Source organism: Ailuropoda melanoleuca, chromosome 13, assembly GCF_002007445.2.
Source record: "Ailuropoda melanoleuca isolate Jingjing chromosome 13, ASM200744v2, whole genome shotgun sequence".
Taxonomy (NCBI): Eukaryota; Metazoa; Chordata; class Mammalia; order Carnivora; family Ursidae; genus Ailuropoda; species Ailuropoda melanoleuca.
In genome coordinates this window covers 38,859,959-38,880,544 of record NC_048230.1, presented here as the reverse complement: position 1 = coordinate 38,880,544, position 20,586 = coordinate 38,859,959, and the positions used below count along the sequence as shown (strand labels likewise).

At 56.4% G+C, this 20,586-nt stretch overlaps 2 protein-coding genes across 5 annotated transcripts in view; both read right to left on the bottom strand.

Moving 5' to 3' along the window:
• Nucleotides 1-13,320, bottom strand: part of TTYH2 (tweety family member 2) — a 41,038-nt gene extending 27,718 nt beyond the window's left edge. Inside the window, exons 1-3 of the mRNA XM_034640717.1 lie at nucleotides 13,304-13,320; nucleotides 8,938-9,064; nucleotides 1,103-1,275 (exon numbers count right to left, since the gene is read on the bottom strand). Of these exons, the coding sequence (XP_034496608.1) occupies nucleotides 1,103-1,275; nucleotides 8,938-9,064; nucleotides 13,304-13,320 (317 nt within the window). The remainder of the gene's footprint in view (nucleotides 1-1,102; nucleotides 1,276-8,937; nucleotides 9,065-13,303) is intronic.
• A 477-nt stretch (nucleotides 13,321-13,797) lies between these two features.
• RPL38 (ribosomal protein L38) lies at nucleotides 13,798-18,684 on the bottom strand. Of its 4 annotated transcripts, none has more exons than XM_019809665.2 (5): nucleotides 18,587-18,684; nucleotides 18,335-18,373; nucleotides 18,136-18,196; nucleotides 15,086-15,208; nucleotides 13,798-13,867 (listed from the first exon to the last, which is right to left on the bottom strand). In XM_019809665.2, the coding sequence occupies exons 2-5, from the start codon at nucleotides 18,335-18,337 to the stop codon at nucleotides 13,842-13,844; spliced, it is 213 nt and encodes a 70-aa protein (XP_019665224.1). In that variant the 5' UTR covers nucleotides 18,338-18,373; nucleotides 18,587-18,684; the 3' UTR covers nucleotides 13,798-13,841. The 4 variants fall into 4 exon arrangements, with proteins under 4 accessions (XP_019665224.1, XP_019665225.1, XP_019665226.1 ...); XM_019809666.2 differs by having other exon boundaries at nucleotides 18,527-18,619; XM_019809667.1 differs by having other exon boundaries at nucleotides 18,552-18,610.
• Between the last annotated feature and the right edge of the window lie 1,902 nt (nucleotides 18,685-20,586).

Sequence of the window (20,586 nt, the reverse complement as noted above, 5' to 3'; positions counted from 1 at the left end):
TCTTTGCTGGGAGTCAGACTCGTCTTGGAGCTCCTGACTCGGGCTAGGACTCCTTCCTTTCTGCTCACGGTTTGGGACCCGGCGGCATGCCCCTCCGCCCCCCATGCAGCCTTAGTGCTCAGTTCTTTGGCACCACTGCTGCACTGCTTCCGGCTCCTTCCTGTCTTGGCTTAGATGACTCTTACGCTGCAGGCAGGACTGGATGGGAGCATGCTCTCACGGAGAAGAAACCACAGGAGCGAAGTGAGGCTAAAAGCCCAGGCGTCGCCGCTCCCAGCACCGCTGCGCCCCGCCTGCCTCTTGTCCTGCTGCCCAGACAGAGGGCCAAGTCCCGCTGTGGGGTCTTGGATGCAATGGACGCTTAGCAAGGAAGGTCTCTACCCCTCGAGGGTGACCACCCCCAGAAGCATCTCAGGGTGGATCCGAGGCTTTTGGAAAAACCTCTGTAGACATGAGAACAAGAACAATACAACCAAGTCCCGAAAACAGAGCCAGCATGCGTGTGCACGCCGCCCGGGCAATGGGGGCTCTTGCACGCGGTTAGGAACCCTCATTCGCCATCCAAAGCGAAGAAGGCCCAGTGCATGGCACTAAGAGCTATTGATCTCTTGAGAAGAATGGGACTGATGTAGACTCCAGTCGAATTTTCTCTGGCCTCGCAGAGCAGCTGGGAAGATTCCAGGGTGCAAACAGCAGACACCCCCTCTGTCCAGGAATGCTGTCCGGGGGCTGTCAGGCATGCCCCTGCCAGGCTGAGCAGGACTACAACAGGGCAGAGGCACACGGGGGAGACCCCCGTCAGCACCCCACGCATCCGACTCTGTTGCTGGGCAGGGAAAGGACAGCTTTCACCCTGGGAAAGCCTCTGCCGTCACCGTACCCGGAACTCGGTCAGGAGAATGTGGCCAGACAGCAGAGGAGCCACTTGGGGTTGGCTGGGGGGGGGTGGGTGGCTGAGGGAGGGGAAGGGGTGTCACGGTCCAGGGGCTAACCATCAGCAAGACCCAGATGGTCAGGCCCACACAAGCTGACATTCCCCGCTGTGGGCACCGTAGAACCCCCAGAGCCACGCACACTGAGCCCCGTGCAGAGGGACACTCACCAGCAGACGAGTCCGGCCACCACCGCTGTCCAGGTGACGCAGCAGGAGTCGCGCCGCTTGGTCTGCACGGCCTCGTCCTGCCGGCAGCAGCACATGCAGACCACGTAAGCCGCGAGGACGATGAGGTTCAGGCCCAGGCAGATGGCGGCCACCAGCCCCAGGAACAGCAGTGACTGAGGAGGAGAGGCCCGATGTCAGCCCTCGGTCCCATGGCGGGGTTCAAGAAGCACCCTGTCCTGGGGCCCTGAGCTCCCCCTGGGGCTGTGGGCGGCCTCCATCCCCTCCTCTGCTCTTCCCCCCTCCTCCCGTGCTTGAGGCTCTGGCCCTTACACACAGTGCCCGGCGCTCAGGCTGGCAGGGGTGTGGGGGTGAGGGCGCTTCGACGCAGACCGGGTGGGCAGAGGCCGGGAGGACAAGTGCATGCCGTGTGGGCAGCTGAGGCGGAGGTGAGGGAGAAGGAGCAGCTCGAGGCTGGGCCCCGGCTGGCGGCTTCCACACCTGTGTGAAGATACAGACCAGGCCCGAAACGCCAGGCGGCAGGGAGGGCTGTGGGTGACGAGCTGTGTGGCTGGGGGACAGACAAGGGGAGGGACATCCATGAGGGTCTGTGGCCTCCTGGAGGACACCGGTTTTGGGCAGGATGTTTTGGATGCTGAGAGGAACCTGGGACAGGGCCAGGAAGGGACGCCTGGCGCACCCGCTTCCTCCGAGCCTTGTTCTAGATGCTGGGGTCCCTCCAGAGAAACAAGACGCCAGCTCTGTGCTGGAGGGGCAGTGGCGGGGGGAAACAAGTCAGAACATGCACCGTGGGGTCCCTTTCACTGCAGCCCGAAAGGGAGAGCCATCCCCCAGTTGCCAGTGGTAGCAGCAAAGCCCCCAATTCTGAAGGGGGCCGGAGGTGCCGTCTCAGGCCAGCCAAGCACCTCGGGGTCCTGCAAAGCGAGCTGCCGTCTGTCAGGAGGCCCGGAGGCACCCCCTCCTTGGCCTCCAGTCTCTTGATTCAGCCAGATGGACACCAGATGGCACCAGGATTGGTGGCCGCCAGCCAGGGCTGGACCTGGCTGTCAGTCGGGCTCCTGAGCTTCCACCCTCACCCTGCTCCCCACGTGCCCCCGGGCAGTTCCCGGTCCAGAGCCCCCAGCACTGTAGTCTGGGCTGTGGGGTGGGGGCCTGTTTCAGGGAACCCTAGTGCTGGTCGTGGCGACCAGCAGAGTCGGGTAGATGCCGGGACCTCCCGATCCAAGGGGATACCAGACCGTTGGACCACGGACACACAGGAGACGACCCTGAAAGACAGACGCTGGGTGGGGGGGGGGTCTGCAGTCCTCAGGCCAGGGCCATTTTCGGGGGCTGGGGTGGGGGGCGGAACCTCACAGTGGGGAGGCCCCTGCTGGGTCCGCCCCGTCTCGCCCCAGGTCTGCGAGGGCTCGGGTTGGCCTTCGGACCCCTGATTCAACCCGCTTTTCTGCTCGTCTGGACTGGCAGGCTTCTGAGGCTCGCGGACAAATGGCCACAGTGGTGGGGACAGCCCAGAAGAGGGCCGGAGAGGTGGCTCGTTTGGGAGTGGGGCTGGTGGAGCTGCCGCGGGATGGCTTCACGTCCCCCCAGGCTACACAGGTCACATGTACTGTGGAGGAACCCGCCTCCCCACTCGCCTGCCCCCTCAGCAGCGTGGATGGCCTAGTGACCCGAACGCAGCCGAAGTGTCCCTCGAGTCCTCACGGCGTGGCCGGGCTGGGACCCTCGGCCTGTCCTGTGACTGAGCCAGGAGGCCCCCGCCCTGCTGAGAAGGTGGCAAGGAGCCACCACCTTCCCGCCCCAGCCCGTGCCCCCTCACCAGAGGGCCCTGGAGCCCAGGCCAAGACGAAGATGACCAAGGAGGACGGGTGTCGGGGGCTCGCTACTCAAAGGGAAGTTCACCGACCCGGCACAACAGGCACGTCTTGGAATGCAGGACCTTGTTAGAAAGGCAGGGTCTCAAGCCTCGCTCTGGGCCCTCACGAATCAGAAGGGCGTCTCGAGAGGATCCCAGGAGATCGGGACCCCACAAGTCTGGGGGGCGCTGATGAGTGTCCACAGAATTTCTCAAACCTTTTCCAGCAGCTTAAGCTTTTCTTCAAAGACTTGCTTAGCGGAGCCCCGCTCTCCAGGGCCTCCTCCTCTGACTGAGGAGGGGACGGACATGCCACGCTGTGTCCGGGCCACCCTTGTGCAGGCGTCTGAGTCCCCTCTGCTAACACCCAGGGTTCCCCTGACCAATCCGCCAGCCACTGTGCAACGCGCCTACCCCACGAGCCAGCAAGGCCACGCCTGGTCATCTACCCTCAGAGAAAGGAGGCTCGTGTCCCCCCGGATATGTACATGAATGTCCCCAGCAGCTCAGGACACTCGTAACAGCCCCAGAGCAGAGACGACGCAAGTGTCCACCGACAAGAGAACAGATCCTTGCAACGTACTATAGTCAGAAGCTGGAATACCACGCAACCACGGGAAGAAAGCCACGGCCACAGACGGCGGCGCAGGTGATCTCACGGAAGGGAGGGTGGGGGAGACAAGCCAGGCCAAACGGCAGACACACGGCGGTCACGGGAGAATGCCTACAGTGCGTGGCAGGTGCACACAGGAAACACCTCTGCGAGGGGACGGACTGGGAAGGAATGTAAGGGGCTCCCGGGGGGCCAGGAATATTCTTTCAGGGTGGTCTCTCTCACGTACGTATTCAGCTACACACCTAAAACTATGCACTTTCTGGGGCGCCTGGGGGCTCAGTCGGTGAAGTGTCTGCCTTCGGCTCAGGTCATGATATCAGGGGTCCTGGGATCGAGCCCCGTGACGGGCTTCCTGCTCAGGGGGGAGTCTGCTTCTCTCTCTCTCCCTCTGTCACTCCATCCTACTTGTTTTCTCTCTCTCTTTCTCTCTCTCTTTCAAATAAATAAATAAATAAAATCTTCTAAAAATTAAAAGAGTGTGCACTTTCCCGTAAGCTGTTCCTAATGAAAAAAAAAAAAAAAAAAGCAACAAAAAGCCAGACAGAACTTTTGTATACACTAGAGTGGTTTGCGTCCAGACCTCCTCCCAGCTCCCCTTGACTTCCAGCTGGTCTGGACAGTCCCCGTCTTTCCCCAAACAGGAAAAGCCACGACTCTACCATGTATCCCCACCCGGCAAGGAAGGACCTCCAAGGGGGCTGGTGCCGCGCCGGTCCCCCCAAACCACAGCCAGCTGCCGCCCTCCGTCGGAGTGGTGGCTCCCTACTTCATGCTCTCAGAGCCCCCTCGGCCCCCTGCCAGCCCAGTCCCGAGCGCAGGGCCCCCCCCCAGCTGGGCAGCTGGCCTCAGGTAGGTGCGGGTCCCGCCTGAGAGAGGCCAGGCCGGGAAACCCCAATGCAGGGGCCCTCTGGTTAGCAGTCCACCTCCGGGTCTCTCCCCTGGGGTGCTGAGTGACAAGGGTGGGCAGGCTTGGGGGGGGCGGGGCAGGGAAGGAAAGGAGGAAGTTGGGGAGGGGAAGGGAGGAGGAAGGAGGAGTTGGAGGGAGGAGGGAGCAGTAGCCCAACCAGCAGAACCACCCCCCCACCACCTTGGTGTCACCTGCCAACCTCTAATAAGCAATTATCTTCCTGCCCCTAATTAACACTGCAAGTCCCCATGTGTGTGGCAGGTAGGGGTGGGGGAGAGCAAACCTCCCTTCCAGAGGGAGCTGGGAGCTCTGCTCATGAGTCCCCTGCTCTGACACAGCCTGGAAAGTAGCTGCCCACCGTAGGTGGGCCTCCACAGGGCCTGGCAGCCACCCCCTCCCCACCCTGCCCAACACCACGCCCACAGCTCCACATTGGGGCTCAGGCTCCAGCCTCTGTCCTCCACAAAGTGACTTCAATTAGTTCTGGTTTGCCACTTTGTAATGAGAAACTCAGAGCAAGACACCGGGACCCAAGCTGGGGCAGGACTGACTGATTCGCACACTGGGAACGCTGACCTCGAGGGGGTTCTGCCCTAGGCGTGGGTGGGGGCAGCAGCGGGAGACCCCCCCCATCCCCACCCCAAGAGGTCAGGAGACAGCTAGAGAGTGGGCCAGCCTCAGGGTGAGACCACAGGGAAAGGAGCTGGAGCACTTGGGAGGGAAGGGTTAAGCCCCCCCCACGCCCCCCCGGCCCCCCCGCAGGGGAGGGGGGCGCAGCGTGATTGTCCGATGACCATGACTCAGTGTGCAGGCTGGATGAATGGGGCTTCCTCATCCAACTTGGGCTCCTCGGCAGGGCTCCCAGCCTGGCCTTTCCTCCTGAGACCTGCCCCTAGGGAAGGGGGTGCGGGGAGCCCTGTGGTTCTGGGGCTAGCCCCATCCTGCCCCTCCCCTGGCCTGAGGACACACACTCGGGACTCTCGGGGGAGCCTAGGAGCCAAACCACCCAGAGTTAACACATGAAAATACACGTCTAAATGTAAAAAGTTAAAAGCATCTCGTCTATCTCGTCACGCGTGTCCCGAAAGAATGGCTGGTCTGCAGAAGCCGGGAACGGAGCCGTGGAACAGGAAGCACCGTGTGGCCCCTGCATGGTGACAGAGGCAGCTGCTAACACCTGCACAGCGGGCTGGAGCTTCCTAAGACATTTCACATTTCAAGCACATTCGTTCATCAGCGCCTGGTCTCCCTGCAAGGGTGGGGGAGTGGGGTGGTGTTCTGGGAAAGCCATAGCTGGATGCGCGGCCACGGGTCCTTCCTGGGTCCCCAGCTCCGCCCAGTGGACACCTGGCCAGCGGGGGGCTCCTTCCCAAGCAGTGCTTGTGGCAATTTATGACGTGTCAGTCACTGGCCACACGCTTTAGACCCCTTAACTTATTGGGTCCTTTCCTTCTCTCCTGGATGGGAGGGGGCTCTTCTCCATCTCTACCCATCAAGGTGAGACTCAGGCTGAGAGGTCTGGGCTGCTTCCCCTCTGCACACACACAGCCTGGAGCTGGGTCAAGTCCACTGGCGGGGGTGGTAGAAGGATCAACCATCAGCGGGCTTCCATGGCTCCCCGAGAGTCCAGAAAGTGGGTGAGAGCCCTGCTTCCTCAGGAACATTCTGGGAGCTGAATTTGCTCAGGATATCCTGGGTCACGAGGCGAGCTGCTCGTCTGCCGTTTCCACTCTTCTAAGACCCCCTTTTTCTTCCAGATCCCTGCAAAGCTCACCCCTCCTGAGCTTTCCTCGGGGCCTGCACCTGCCCCTTCCCATCCCCACTGAGTCTTTGGTGCACGCGCACACGCACTTCTCCACAAGCCAGTACCGTTCATTTGGACACACGGGGCATGAGTTAGTTCTTCTCTGATCAGTGTCTGTAGAAGAAAATCTCTTCCCTCTGTATTGCCCGAGGAGTACTGTCATTGGACCACATTTCTGAACCCCAAGGCCAGCCCTTCTAATGGTTTGTATCGCTGGGTCCTACCACAAGCTCTGGGACCCTCCAGGTACTATGCACGTTGCATGGAATGTCTTGTTTAATAACTTGCAGATGAGGGGAAGTAGGGCTCAGAGAGGTATGGACACCTGCCATGACACACAGTAAGTTTTAAAACAGGGATTCCAACCCAAGACAGCTGGAGGTCGGAGCCCCAGCCCCACCTACTCAGCTGCTGTAGCCTGGAGCCGAGGCCCTGGCAGCCTTGATTAGCACGTGACTCCACGTCTGGCACTGCATTTGGCCTCAATCAAGTTTGCTAAGTACTAGCATGACTGACAGCAGAAGGTGCCCCATCCATGGTGTTAAGTGGCCTGCCAAGTGGGAGGAAGGGAGCTTTCAGGAGAGACCCATGGTCAGACAATAAGGGGACTTACCCGAACTGGAGCCACCCTAACTAATGCCCAGAGCCAGACTTCCCATCCTTGCCCACCCACGGTCGGGCTGCCCAGGAGCAGTGGCCCACAGGAAGGGGATGCCTTCTGGAGTCATTGGATGCCCGGCACAGTGTGCCAGACGCTACACCCTGAGAGGAGAAGGGCAGGGGCTGTGAGCACGGGTCCCTCTGGCTCGGCTGCCACCTCTCCAGGGGACTGAGTGGGTGGGGGAAGTTCAGGCCCCCCCAGCCACAGCTGCCGGGGGGACAGGTGCTGTCTCTGGGGCCACCGGCGTGGGGAAGTGCCCTACCACCACCCCTCGAGCATCTGGAGGTCTTCTTGACCCAGCCAGTTTAGATTTCCTCCCGTGGAGAGAAGAAAATTATGGCTGGAGAACCCCGGGTACAGGGGTTAGGGACACACTAACAAACACGGGCTGGCGCGCACGCCCGCGCGCGCACACACACACACACCAACAATACAGCTGTCTCAGAAATCATATCCGCCTCTTTTCATGCATTCATTGGGAGCGGAAGATCCCCTGGAGCTGTCCCCAGGCGGGCCCCATTCTCAGGGAAGGCTGACTTCCAGGGGCAGAGCTCTGGGAGAGGGAGGGGCAGACACAGATTCCAGGGAGCCTGGCTAACCCACCCAACTGCCTCTCAGACAGCAGGAAGGGGTCCTGATTCTCTCCTCTTTCTGGAAGGGCAGGCACCTTGTGCCTGGGGCTTGAGGGCGACAGGGACACTAGGGGTTATTATTAGACTCCCTGTCCCCGGTGCACTGCACACCCTGCCGGATCAGGATCCCTTAGGCCCTGCAGGAGAAAGGGCTGGCTGGGGAAGGCAAACAGCTGACTGCAGGCTCAGCCTCCCCCTTGGCCTCCCTGAGCCTCCCCCCTTGGCCTACCCGGACTCAGTAGCAGCCCCACTCTGCCCTGACCTGTCCCATAGCAGATCATGCCGGAGAACCTGACACTCTGCAGGCAGAGGCCACCAGGGGTCAAAGTCCCAACATAAGCGCGACGCGTCCTAGCCACAAGTGAGCCCCGTCCTGGGCTTTTCAGCCTGAATCTTTGACCCAACAGTGAATTGACTCAGCTGGACCACAGGGGCTGGAGCAGGCTTGGCCAGACCTCAGAAGGCTGGGAGAATCTTTAGCTCTGCCTCGGCTGGGAGGTCCGGGGAGCCCCTTGGGGGGGGAGGGGAGTACAGAACCGGCCGAGGGAAGGGCTAGCCGAGCAAGGAAAGGGCAGAAGTGCGAGGATGAGGGGAGTGGCCGGCCAAGAAGCCAAGACCCCAGAAATCCAGGGCCTTGGAGTGTATGTACAGAGCAGGAGGGTGAAGCTGGTGTGAGATGGGGCTGACCGGGGCACGTCCCTTCGCCAGACCTCCACATGTGGCTGTGGGCTCTGGGCGCACCACAGGGAAGTCACCCCCGCCCCCCACGCAGCCGCCTCCCCCAGCCCTGCAGCCCTCCAGGAGGGGCCCAGGCAGAGGTGCTGCCAGCGACTCCCACCCTACAGGCAGGGGCTGGGGAGGAGGAGGGCTGCGGAGTCGATCTCGGGAGACCAGTCAGTGTCTGCTCAAACTTCTCCCAGGCCACATAACACCCGGAAAGAGAGCGCCCGTCTTGCAACCGCAGACGGAAGAAAAGCCCGAGGCGCCCTTGGCATCTCCGCAGCTCGCGCGAGGGAATTACCCGGGTATGGGCACAAAAGCCCCGCTCCCCCGGCGCTCGGCCCCCACGCCCTGCTCGCAGCCTTCGCGCCCCTCCTCCCCCCCGCTCCCCTTCGCGGGCAGAACTCCCGTCTTTCCAGCTTTCCCGGCCCACGAAGTTCCCAGACGGGAGCGCCGTGGCCAAGAGTCCCGGGAGAGAAAGGGAGAGTGGTGACGAGACTGCGGGGCAGGGTGGGGGGCGGGCCGGAGAGGCGTGCGGACCGCGGCGGGCCGGGAGGGGGACGGGGTGGTGCGGGAACTTGGGGCGCGGACCGCAGTCCGGCTCGCGGCGGTGCGGACTCACCTCCCGGTAACTCTCATCGCGGGGGTTGAACGTGCTGTCCACCGGCTGCAGGCGCAGGTCCAGGTGCGGGACGCTGTGCAGCCACGCCACCCACCAGGGCACCCGCAGGTTTTTCCTGCTCTGGGTTCTGCCTCGGCCCCGCGCGCGAAAGGGATGGAAGAAGCGAGAAGTGCCCCCAAACGCCCCTGTTTCTTCACAGCCGTCTCTAGGTCCCCGGGCTTCTCGTTACTCATTATCAAATCAGGATGTAGGCTGTCAATAGTTCTCGTGTCCCGCGAGCGGGGCAGTCCTTGCGCTAGAGGCAAGGCGGCCATTCCTAGGGCTTCCAGGGGTTTAAGCTCACAGTTTGGGGACGGCAGAGAGCAACAATCTGCCCCAGGGTCACTAGTTCTAAATTAACTCTCAATCATTTACTGAGCACCCACTGTGTAAACCACGTGGACTCAGAGCAGTAAGACGCGGTTCTGCCCTGAGAGCGCCCAGCCGATCTGTCCGAACAGCTAACTGACGCTGCTTTGGAAGGGCTGGGGACTGAGAAAAGCAGTTCGGTTCTGCCTGGCAGTCGGCACGGGGCAGGCCTCCCGGAGGAAGGGACCCTCGAGCTGACCAGAGGCGGAGGGTAGGAGAGCACGGGGAGCGCCCGGAGAGGCGGACGTCTCCGGGAGACACAAGCCTGCCCACAGCGCACATTTACTGAGCACCTCCTTCGTGCTGAGCACTGAACAGAGCAGGGGTAGGACGCTTGAGCGGGCAGCTGGTAATAGCAGCACACACAGAACGGTGCAAACGGCTGTCTTAGAAGGGGCTTTGGAGACAAGCAAAAGCAGAGCAGGGTCAGTGGACCAGGATGCCCTTGCGGGCAGTGGTTGATCCGATAAAGCCTCGTGGACACCTGGCCCTGAGTGTGCTGAGCACTCACAGAGGCCCCAGGCATGAAAAGGCCGGTTTTCGGAACTGCAAACAGCAAGGTGTGACCCGGGGCCAGGACAGGTCTGGCAAGGAGAGGTGAGGCTTGAGGCAAGGACAAGGTCAAGGTAAAGGGCCACCTGATGTTTAAGGGGGAATGGAGGATTAGGGGTCCTGGTGGATCAGATTGGAGTTGGACACAGTCTAGTGGTGGTCACGAGATGGGGCAGAGGCATGGGTGACAAAGGGGACACCAGAGAAACTCCTGAGTTTCCAGCTTGGAGAGCTGGGAGCCATGCCCTGAAAACGTGGCTGCCAGAGGGGGGTGGACCACAGACTTTCCTACCATGACTGCTATCAGAGGTCCAGGGGCCAGGAGAGGGAGTCCCATCCTGTGGTCAGGGTCCCAGTTCTCCAGGCCTGACTGCGGCCATCTCATCTGCGCCTGCCCAAAGCAGAGGCGCCGAGGGGGGCACAGAAGGCCAAAGACTGCTCCTTTTCTCGTAGGGGTTAATGGAAACCCCTTTCAACAAACTGACAGAGCACCTTCTCCGTTCTAGGGAATACAGTGACCAATAAAACACCCGCGCTCCTGTCTGCACGGGGTCTAGAGTTTAGTAGGGGAGAAGAGGCAGCTTTTACCCCAGTGATGAGCCGCAAACCCTGTTCAGTGCTTTCAAGAGTCTGGTGTTGGTAGGGGGGTGGAGGCACGCTACTGGGGGTGACCTCGGCAAGGGTTCTGAGCAGAGAGACAGTACATGCAATCGCAGAACGGGCCCCGGTGGGGGTGTAAGGGTGTAGAAGGGGAATCGAGTAAGTACAGCACCGTGGTGGGGGAGAGACTGGCAAACTGCAGGATGGAGAGCAGAGCAGAGGCTGACTGGCCCCCGGGGGTGGGGTGGTGCAAGAGGGAACTTTCCCAGGTGATGAAACATTGATTGCAGTGGTGTTTATACAACTGTAAATATTTGTCAAAATTCATAAAATTGTACACAAAGAAGGGTGAATTTCACTCTAAGTTTTGCCTTAATAAGCCTTACTTTTTTTAAAAAAGATTTTATTTTATAAAGAGAGAGAAAGGGTGTAGGGGCAGAGGGAGAGGGAAAGGAAAACTCACACACACTCCCTATGTGGGGCTTGATCTCAGGACCCTGAAATGATGACCCCAGCCAAAACCAAGAGTCAGATGTGACTGAGCCATCCAGGCTTATTTTAAAACAAATTATTTTTTTTTAAAAAAGGAGGGGCAGGATGGTGGGAGATAGGGAAGGGCCATTTCACACACGGCCCGGTGAGGATTTTGGTCTTTGAGGTGGGCCCTGATGCCTGCAGAGGAAAATGGACCTGAAGCAAGGTCCTGGGGCCCTTGGCACGCAGGCTCTGACAACTGGCATGAGGACACAGCCTGGCACCCCCTTGATGGGCCCTGCTTGGTGCCACATGCACGGTCCCCCCTCCCTGTCCCTCTCAGTGATAGCACAGAAGGCTCCCGCTGTTGATTCTGCCTCCTGAACGCGGAAGTTTGGGGATTTGGCATTCCTTTAGAAGATTAGAGTCACAACAGTGATTGTCAGTGCTCCAGGGGAGAAGGGAGGGCAAGATCCCAGAGATCCCAAGTGGGACGGTCTGCCTGGGGGGCGGGGGAGGGCGTGTCTTACTCTGGGGATTGACCTTGAACCTGGTCAGGGGAGTCCTGTGAGAGCCTGGGCTCAGCCCCAGAGAGGGAGGTGGGGGCAAAGGGCAGGCCTGCACACAGGCCTCAAGACGAACGAAAGCTCACCCTCAGGGCCAGCACAGCGGCCATCCAGCAGTCAACACCCAAACCTGCTCTGCCAGTCTGCACCCAGCTAGACAGCCATCCCTCGAGCTTCTTCCCCAGAGGCCTGCTGACCCGGACAGGCGAGCCTGCGGAGCAAAGCAGCAGAACAGGAACAGGAGACCCCCCCCCACCCCGGGGGCTCTTCAGGGGAGCTGAAGTGAGAAGAGCCCTCCTGCCCATTCCAAACCAGCAAGTGCAGCCCATGCCTTGCCGCTCTGCCCGTGTGCGGCAGGGACGGGCTCACCCAAGCCGACAGGCGGACCTCAGCAAAGCAGGGGTTGGCCCTGGCCACCTGAGGGCTTAACACATACCGAGGCCTCCAATCAACTTCATCAGAATCTCTGCCATCAGCCTGGGCCACCATGGCAAATTTTGAACAAGCGTCCCAAATGGCTCCAAGGCACAGGCCGGGACTGGGAACCGTGGCCTGAAAGGGCGCCTTCTTTAAGCGCACGGAGGCCAGACAAATGCCCGCGGGGTTTGTCTCCTAGGAGCTGGGGTCTGTCTTTGCACAATGTGCTGGGACAAAGGGAGTCCAATGGACAAGCCCTCCCTCTTCCTGGGAATCTTGAACCCCCAGAGAATGGGGAAGACTGGAAGCCCTGAAGGTGCTCCATCCTGGGTTGGTCGCGGAGCGCCCGTGGACCCGTCCTGGAAGAAACCCCTGCTGCTCACGACTGGATTCAAACTCCCTTACAGCCTTACAATTTCTATAGGAAAAAATTCAACTAAATGAATTCAGGCACGAGGCTCCTGGGGAGTGGATTTTACCCAGGAAACCATTTGTAGACCCGCACTGGAGGCTGCTCGCTCGTAGTGTGGCGCCACCTTGTGGTCCGTCCTGACATGACCCCCATTGGTCTCAAAAAATTGGCGCGTGCCAGGAACGCAACCAAACTTTTACTCTTAGCTCTTTCACTCTGATAGACCACTGAAGCATCAATACGGTTATGGTGTATGTGCCACAACCATATGGAAACTCAGGCCATGTCGGGAAAGGCAGTCTCGCGGACCCACTCAGCCTAAGAACCGGCCTTGCACACGTGATCCCAACACAATTGTTACCTGATCAGCATGTGGAGGCAGCTTTCTCTGCTTAAACAGCGTGCGTCATGACACTTGCCCAACCCCACGATCTATCCTCGGAGGGGAGGGGATTCTAGGAGGCTGATTGCCCTGGTCCCGCGCAGGGCGACACCTGCTGGCCAAGGGGCACCATTGCCTGCCATTAAAGCTGATCTCGGGGTCTCTTCTCTGTAAGCAGTCCCATCCCCGCTTGACTTTCCCACGGGGACTCTCTAGGCAGAGGTCTGCAGTTCTTCCCAGGGGCTGGTACCAGCGAGCACACGGTGCTCCACAGTGAGATAATCTCTCAGGAGCATGTTAGCTGGCAGGGGGTAGAGCTGCACTTAATCACCAAGGAGTTGGGGCTGGCTGGGACCTGAGAGGCCACACTCGCACCCCCATCCCTGTGAACTCCACGTCCAACCCACTGTCCTGAGGCCTAGGGTCAGATCTCTGGCAGGAACCCAGGCTTCTCCCCCTACTGTCAACTGGATTTAACAGACTGGTCTCTCAGTCCCAGGATCTTGTTTCCCGTTGCCTGGAGAGCTTGGCCCATTTTGCTGGGCTAACACTCACCTGCTCTTGCCAATCATCTCATCATACCCACAGTTCTCCAGCTCCACTTTACCCTGAGCAGCACTCAGGAACCGAAGTGTCTCAGTCTGAATAAAAAGCCTCCTGTCTACTCCTCAAGGAATTCTTCCCCATGGTGGATCTCAAAGCAGCTCGGTCCGGAGGACGGGAAGGCTCAGCCTGTTGCTATTTCCAAGAAGCTAATCAACTCCACCTTGTAACTACCATTTTCATCATCAGGAAGCTCGCTCTACCTGAGACTTCAATCCCACGAGGGCATATTGGCTTACTTCCGCAAGTATCTGCCTCTGTGTGTGTTTCCATCTTTTTATTTTCAAACTCAGGCTAAAAAAAGGATGGTTTTATTTTGCACTGAGATCACAGCTGAAGATCAGGGATGCAAGTAAGTAGCAACCAGGACCCCCAGCCTATTCCCAGCAGAAGCCACGACCAAGTAGTATGTCCCTTCCCGCCCACAAAGATAAAGGACATTTAAAAATTTTTTTAAAACTTTAATATAGTTCAAATCAGTGGGCCAGGTTCATTTCAGCTCCTTCACTGCCAAACCTAGAGGAAAAGAGATACAAAGTAAGTCACCCAGAACGTACATTTTTATTCAGTTTTATTCAGTTACCCTTGTCTGGCTTTTGTACTTANTGTACTTAAGCTAAAGAGGGTTAAAAAAAAAAAAAAAAACCTCAGAAATTAAGCCATGGTGGTTTTGTTTAAAGTATTAAGTCAATCAGGGTTGTGAGATTGAGCCCCATGTCAGCACTGAGTGTGGAATCTGCTTAAGATTCTCTCTCTTGGGGCACCTGGGTGACTCATTTGGCTAAGTGTCTGCCTTCGGCTCAGGTCATGATCCCAGGGTCCTGAGATCAAGCCCAGCATTGGGTCCCCTGCTCAGCAGGGAGTCTGCTTCTCCCTCTCCCGCTGCTTATGCTCTCTTGTCAAATAAATAAAAACAAAACCTTAAAAAAAAAAATCTCTGTCCCCCTTACATGCCCAATCTCTAAAGAAATAAAGATAAAAAAAAATTAAGTCCGTGTTAGGGGCGCCTGGGTGGCACCGTTGGTTAAACATCCAACTCTTAGGTTTCCGCTCAGGTTGTGATCTCAGGGTCATGGCACTGAGACCCATGTGGGGCTCCGAGCTCAGCGAAGTCTGCTTAGGACTCTCTCTCTTAAAATGAATAAATCTTAAATAAATAAACTTAAAAAAAAATTAAGTTAGCCTGATAGTTCAAAAAGCATTCCCCTTTCTCAGCCTTCATGAAGAGGTCTCAGGAAGTTCTCATCATGTCAAGCCGCGCTGGTGAACTTTCCAGTGTGAAGGGGCAGCCTTTGGGAGCACTCTGCCTCCGGGCCACCCCCCCACCCCCCACCCCCGCCCCCACCAGGATGGGCCTTCAGCCTCACTTATGCTCATGGTCTATTTGGTTTTCTGACCTTCAAACATGGGCATCAGTACCAGCACCCAGCTCGTAGGGTTGTGGGGAGAAGAAAGCTTTACCCACAGAGTTAAATGTTAGCTATTACCATTCTGTGTTAGAAAAGCATGGATGGGAGGAAACGAACTGTTCTCTGGCCAGGGAAACTACTTCTGGAACGGGAGGTACTGAGAAGCCCAACTATTCATCCCTTGCACCACCACCTGTAAGAGCAGATGCTTCGACAAGCCACAAAATGGGACTTTCTTAATCTGGGGACAACTCAAGAAATGAGACGGAGACACAGACGTCGTCCACATTTCAGGCTGGCCCCTCAGGACCCCAGGCTCGCTCACCCGGGGGCAGGGACTGCTTCAGTTTCTCTGCCTTCTCCTTGTCCGTGATGACCAAGGTGTAAAGGTATCTGCTGCACCGAACCTTAAACTTCACGTTGTCCTTGTTTTTCTTGATCTTGACAGCTGCCGGAGAGACCCGAATCGGAATTAAATTGTATCACAGAAGAGATGTCACGCAGTTCACCTGCTTTTTATTTATGCAGAAAAGCAGCACTTTTGGCTGCAACCACAGTCAGGGCTATGCTTACCTCCCTGTACCGTCCCCTCTGCATAAACAGAAAACCAGAGACTTCAATATTTAAAAAGTGCCGGAAACCTACATTTCCCTTATATTAATATGCCAGAGCCTAGGACTTAATCTTAACTGGTTCACACATAAAAACACAGGTATCTGATACATGCAACACATCACAGAACATTCTAGAACCACCCTATTTTTGAAAGGGAAAAAAATTAGCTCATCAAATAAGGAGATGGATTATCTGCTGGGATCAAGAACGTTCCCCCTCTCTACTTCTAGGAATCTGTTCTCTGCCCCCAGGGCAATGGTAACTGCTTCTTCCAGGAGGCCGTCCCTGGCCTCGCCCCCGGGATTATGCGCTAAAGCTTTTCCTTCAATTTATGAAACCCATTTTCTGGGCTTTTACCTATGGCTCAATTCTATCTCAGGACCACAGCTCAGACAAGAGCCGCCAAAAGTGTAACTCAGGCTCAGCCGTGGAAGGTTGGAGGTTTTGTTGGTGGCCGGCAAGCATCAGTGCATTTCCACGGGGCACACGCTCTTTTCCAAAAGTTAGTCATTTCACGTAGCCATCAAAACACCTCGTTCTGACTTCAGAAAGAGCTCAGACACTCCCAAGAATTCATTATTATAAACTCACTGAAGTGCCCATCACGAATCAGGTGGCCGGGGCCGCACACGGGCTCTAGCGTCTCAGCCCGCGCGCCTGACCGCACGGCTGAGCACACACGCACTCAGCAGCCCCAGAGGCAGCGCGAGTCTCTTGGACTTACACCCTCAACTCCAGCTCTGCCAGTAACTGCTGAAGAAATGAGGCACGTCACGGGAAGCAGCACCTGAGCCCGCCCAAGGCAACGGCTGCCTCAGCTTAGGTTTTAATAAATTCAGCAAACTGGGTCTTCATTCAAACCAACCTATTTTGCTATCTTAACATCCCCCTTAAAGCTCAGTGTGCTGCAGCGCCCCTAGCAGGTGCCCTACGCCTATAAACGATGCTGAACAATCGTGAGGTAGGACTCGTGGAGCTCTGTATCCAAAACTGGCATTCTGTGCAGTACTTGCACTTAAGGGCATACTCCCCAAAGAACCAAGAGTATCTGACACCAGTGTTCAGGGCAACAGGATTCGGAACAGCCAAAAGGTAGAAACACCCAATCGCCCACTGCTGGATGAACTGGCACAGTCCCATGATGGATTATTTGGCCTTAAAAAGGAAATTCTGACAAACGCTACCACATGGGCGAACCTCGAAGACACTGTGCTGAAAGAAGCAAGCCAGTCCCACAGGCACAAACACTGCTGATTTCATTTACAGGTGGTTTCTCGAGCAGTCATCAGTAAAGGAAACAGAATGGCGGAAGCCAGGATTGGAGGGAGAATGGCAGGTTAGTGTTCTTGGGTGTAGTTTCAGTTTTGCAAGATCCCAAGTTCAAAAAATGCCAAGTCAACGTTCCCAGGGCCAGCGAACGGTACACTTAAAAACAATGTTTTGTTATGCATATTTGTAATTAAAAATATTTTTAAAAAGTTTACTCAACAAACCCTGAACACTGTGTCCAGGGGACCACAGGGTCTAAAACCAGGCTCCGGACTTCCAACGCAAACCAATCTGGTGGACTGGGCGCCATTTCTTCAGGGTACTCAGGATTCTGAAGGATCCTCTGATGTGAGCCTTGCACCAATCCCGTGGGACAGACGCTACTACGACCCCCACAACGGACGGAAAAGGCAGTCTCGTGTTTTAGTGTCGTGTTTGTTGAGGATGGCCACCTCCTGACAGAGCTAGGATTTGAACCAGGCAGTGACCTCAAATTCCCTGGCCTGAACGATAATGGTCATGTTAACCTCTTTATGGCACGACAGTATACCAACAGTGTCACCAGTGGTCCCCAGAAGCACTGGACAGGGTAGACACTCCTCCCTGTTCCCAAAGATGGTCACCATTTCAAACAGTCCCAGAGAATCAAAGACCACAGGGACACAAGCAAGACCTTTCCTTCCCCTGGGAACCCACTAAAATGTTCTCCCCAAGCTCCCACCATTTCATCCTTCCACTGACAGGGCATTAGAACCTTGGCCACCTCAATCCGTCAGCAGAACACGGCTCTGCTTTCACAAATGATCTGATGTTCTCGAGGACACATCTCTGAGTGGAAAAGGAAACTATGGAGTATTTGATGAGGCAGAAAAATGAGGACTCTGGACTCCCCCCCACACTTCCCTCAACTATAACAAGGGGTACTAGCAGGACACCCTCTCGCATGGGGTGCATCCGTGGGAGCACCAGGGACTGGCACTTCACCCACGGAGAGCTTGCTGTTTGTAGGCTTCTGATGCAGCCTTCCCTTTTCCTTACTTATGGGCGGAAACTAAACTACATGTAAAAGGCAGAGAACTTCCTATAGCCCACTGTGCGGGGCCTGGACTCAGGCAGCAGTGGGCCCAGAACCCAACATGGGGCACCAAGGTCAGGGTTCTGAGACCCGCATTTCCAGACTTCCACCTGGTTAAGAACTCTGCTCGGAACACATACCTCTCCTGAACTAAGAATGGTTTTTAAAATGCTCACAATTAGTCAAAGAAGGGAACACAATGACCAACAAAATCTTCCTTCTGAGAAACAAGATAAAATCCCTGCTCCCCGGCAGCCACGCATCCGCTTTAAGAGCCTCCCTTGGTCTGACACCCGGGGGATCAACGCTCCAGGGGACAGTCTAGGGAGGGATCAGGGGAAGGTTCAGGGGAGGGACCGCTCCACGCGCACGCGACCGTCATCACTCACTCCGGCACGTTCAGAGCAACCACTTACATTTGGCGTCCTTTCGCCTGGCCGTGAGCAGAAAGTCCTTGATTTCCTCGATTTTGCGAGGCTGCAACACAAAGTTGTGTTCATGAGCTGCACTGACACGCTTTTTCTGGCCATGACTTGACCACCGCCACCAGCCCCTGCCCTGCAAAAGCACTCCTGCCCCCCACCCCCAGAAGGCCCCAGCAGGAGTCATACTCACCATGGCTACGAGGGGCGCAGGGGAGCGCGCGGCCGGCACCTGCGGAAAAGACCGATGTTGGTGTCAGCGGGGCGCGGGGAGCGCGACGACCCTCGCTTCTCCTCCCCACCCTCCCCCCGAAATGCCCACTCCATCGCGCTCCATCTTTCTTTCCCGCACCCTCGGTCCACACCCAAGGTCCCCAGATCTCACCCAATCGTGGATTACCCCGGATTACCCCTCAGTGCCCCGTTTAGCGCCCGAAACACTCACAGCAAGCAGCAAGAAGGAAGGATGGAAAAGAACGAGACTTCCGTTTCCGGGCAGTTAAACCCGCCCTCGAAGGAAACTAGGTACGGTGTCTGCAAAGGGTCAAGAATTACAGAGGCGTTCGTCCTGCCCATTGCAGCACCTCTGCCCTCTCCTGGCCTAGATTAATAGTGCCGATCAGGAATAAAATCGGCCTCCTTCCTCCTCCCTCCACTCTCTTTTCCTTCCCACCTCCAACCCCCACCTCGGCTTTGCTAGGCTGTATCTCAGATCCAGTTTAAAGACCGAATACTTATTATCTACTGGTTTTTTTAGATATGTGCATGGAGCATCTACGCAGAGATTTTCCCATTTAAATAAAGGGACCCTCCTATGTACATGTTAGAGCCTCTTTGGAGGGGTTTCTCACATTTCCTTCTGGTCACCTTTTCCGCGGACATCTCATCTGTCATGAGCAAGACCCTCTTTTCCACTTAATGGAGCTTTTCCGCTTCCTGTTCCAATTCCTTTAAGAACTGGTGCACATAAGGGTAAATTAATACTTCCAATAGCTGACATTTATGGAGCACTTATATGGGACATCGCCTGTACTAAACCCTTTACCCCTGGGACCTCTGATCTTTAGGCGTACCTGGGAGAAGTGGCTCTTGTTGTTACCCCAGTTTTACCCGTGGAGAAGAATGAAGGCTTGTCCTTTCAGGGAGAGGTGAAGCCGGGACTTGAGCCCACAGAGGACGGGCTGATTTGAAGCCCAGGCTCCTGGCCACTGCTTTAGGAGGCTGTGCACCAGTGACGGGCTGGCAGCTCTGGGAAGGCAGCGATTCCTTTGCCCCTTTGGTTCCTGCCAGTTCCATCCCGTGCCTGACATTGCTTTCTCCGGAGGCTTTTACCCTCAGCTCTCACACAGCGTCTTTTCAGGCAGGGTCTGGGAAACCTGAGGTTATCGATTTTATTTTTATCTTCCACTTTTATTCTATTTTCAACCTCTCTACAAATGTCTACATTTTATTATATTTGTTTCCCCCAAATTTAATAACCGCACAACAGAATGTAATTGCCATGTGTTTATTACAGAGCGTCCCCCCCCAAGAGATTGCGCTTTACCGTGAACTTTACTTTGAACTCACTCCCCCCATCCTTCCTTGCTTCCCTCTCTTCCCTTAGAGGAGCCCAGCTCGAGCATCATCCTCGGAGTACTGGGGACTCAGGGAGGGATAAGCCGACAGTCCTTGCCCCGGGGAGATCCCAAAGTGCTCCAACTGTGAAGGGAACCTTTTAAAAGAAGCCAGACTCTGTGTGTGTTAACTACAGAGGGATCTGGGTATTAACAGTAGGAAATGTGAATTGGTAGGAGCCTCACTTTAGGTTGTCTGAAGGTCGGGGTCCAGTCCGGGAATCATGGGAGCCTTAGCTCTGACCTGAGAAAAACATCCCCAAATTCCTCAGCCTGACTTTGCCAGCCCTCCTCCATCCCAGGCCGATGACTTCTGGTCTTTGGTCCCCCACGGCTCAGCCACAAGCAACCACCCTTTCAGCCCAATCTACTGACACTTCCTGGCTCCAGGTGCTTGTCTGGGCTGTCCCCTCGGATACTAAGTCCTGCCCAGCTTCTACCTACCCCTCGGACAGGACCCTTCACCTCTGACTCCTGTCACTTGTCACTGGTGCAGCAGTCACGCACACACCTCCCAATAAACTGTGTGACAGTGTGAAACTTACGAAACATTTATGCTGACTTTTCCTTGAAGACAAGAATGGGGCTCAGCATTCTCATGATAACTCTTGAAACTCAGCCTATCTATCTATCTATCTATCTATCTATCATCTATCTATCTATCTATCTATCTATCTATCTATCTATCTATCATCTTTCTATCTATCTATCATAGGTACTTCCTGCTGACATTATAGGGTTCTCAAACTGGACTCCCTGTCTGAGATCACTCACTAAATGAAGGGTAGATGGATGGATGGATGGATGAATGGATGGATAAAGGGATGGA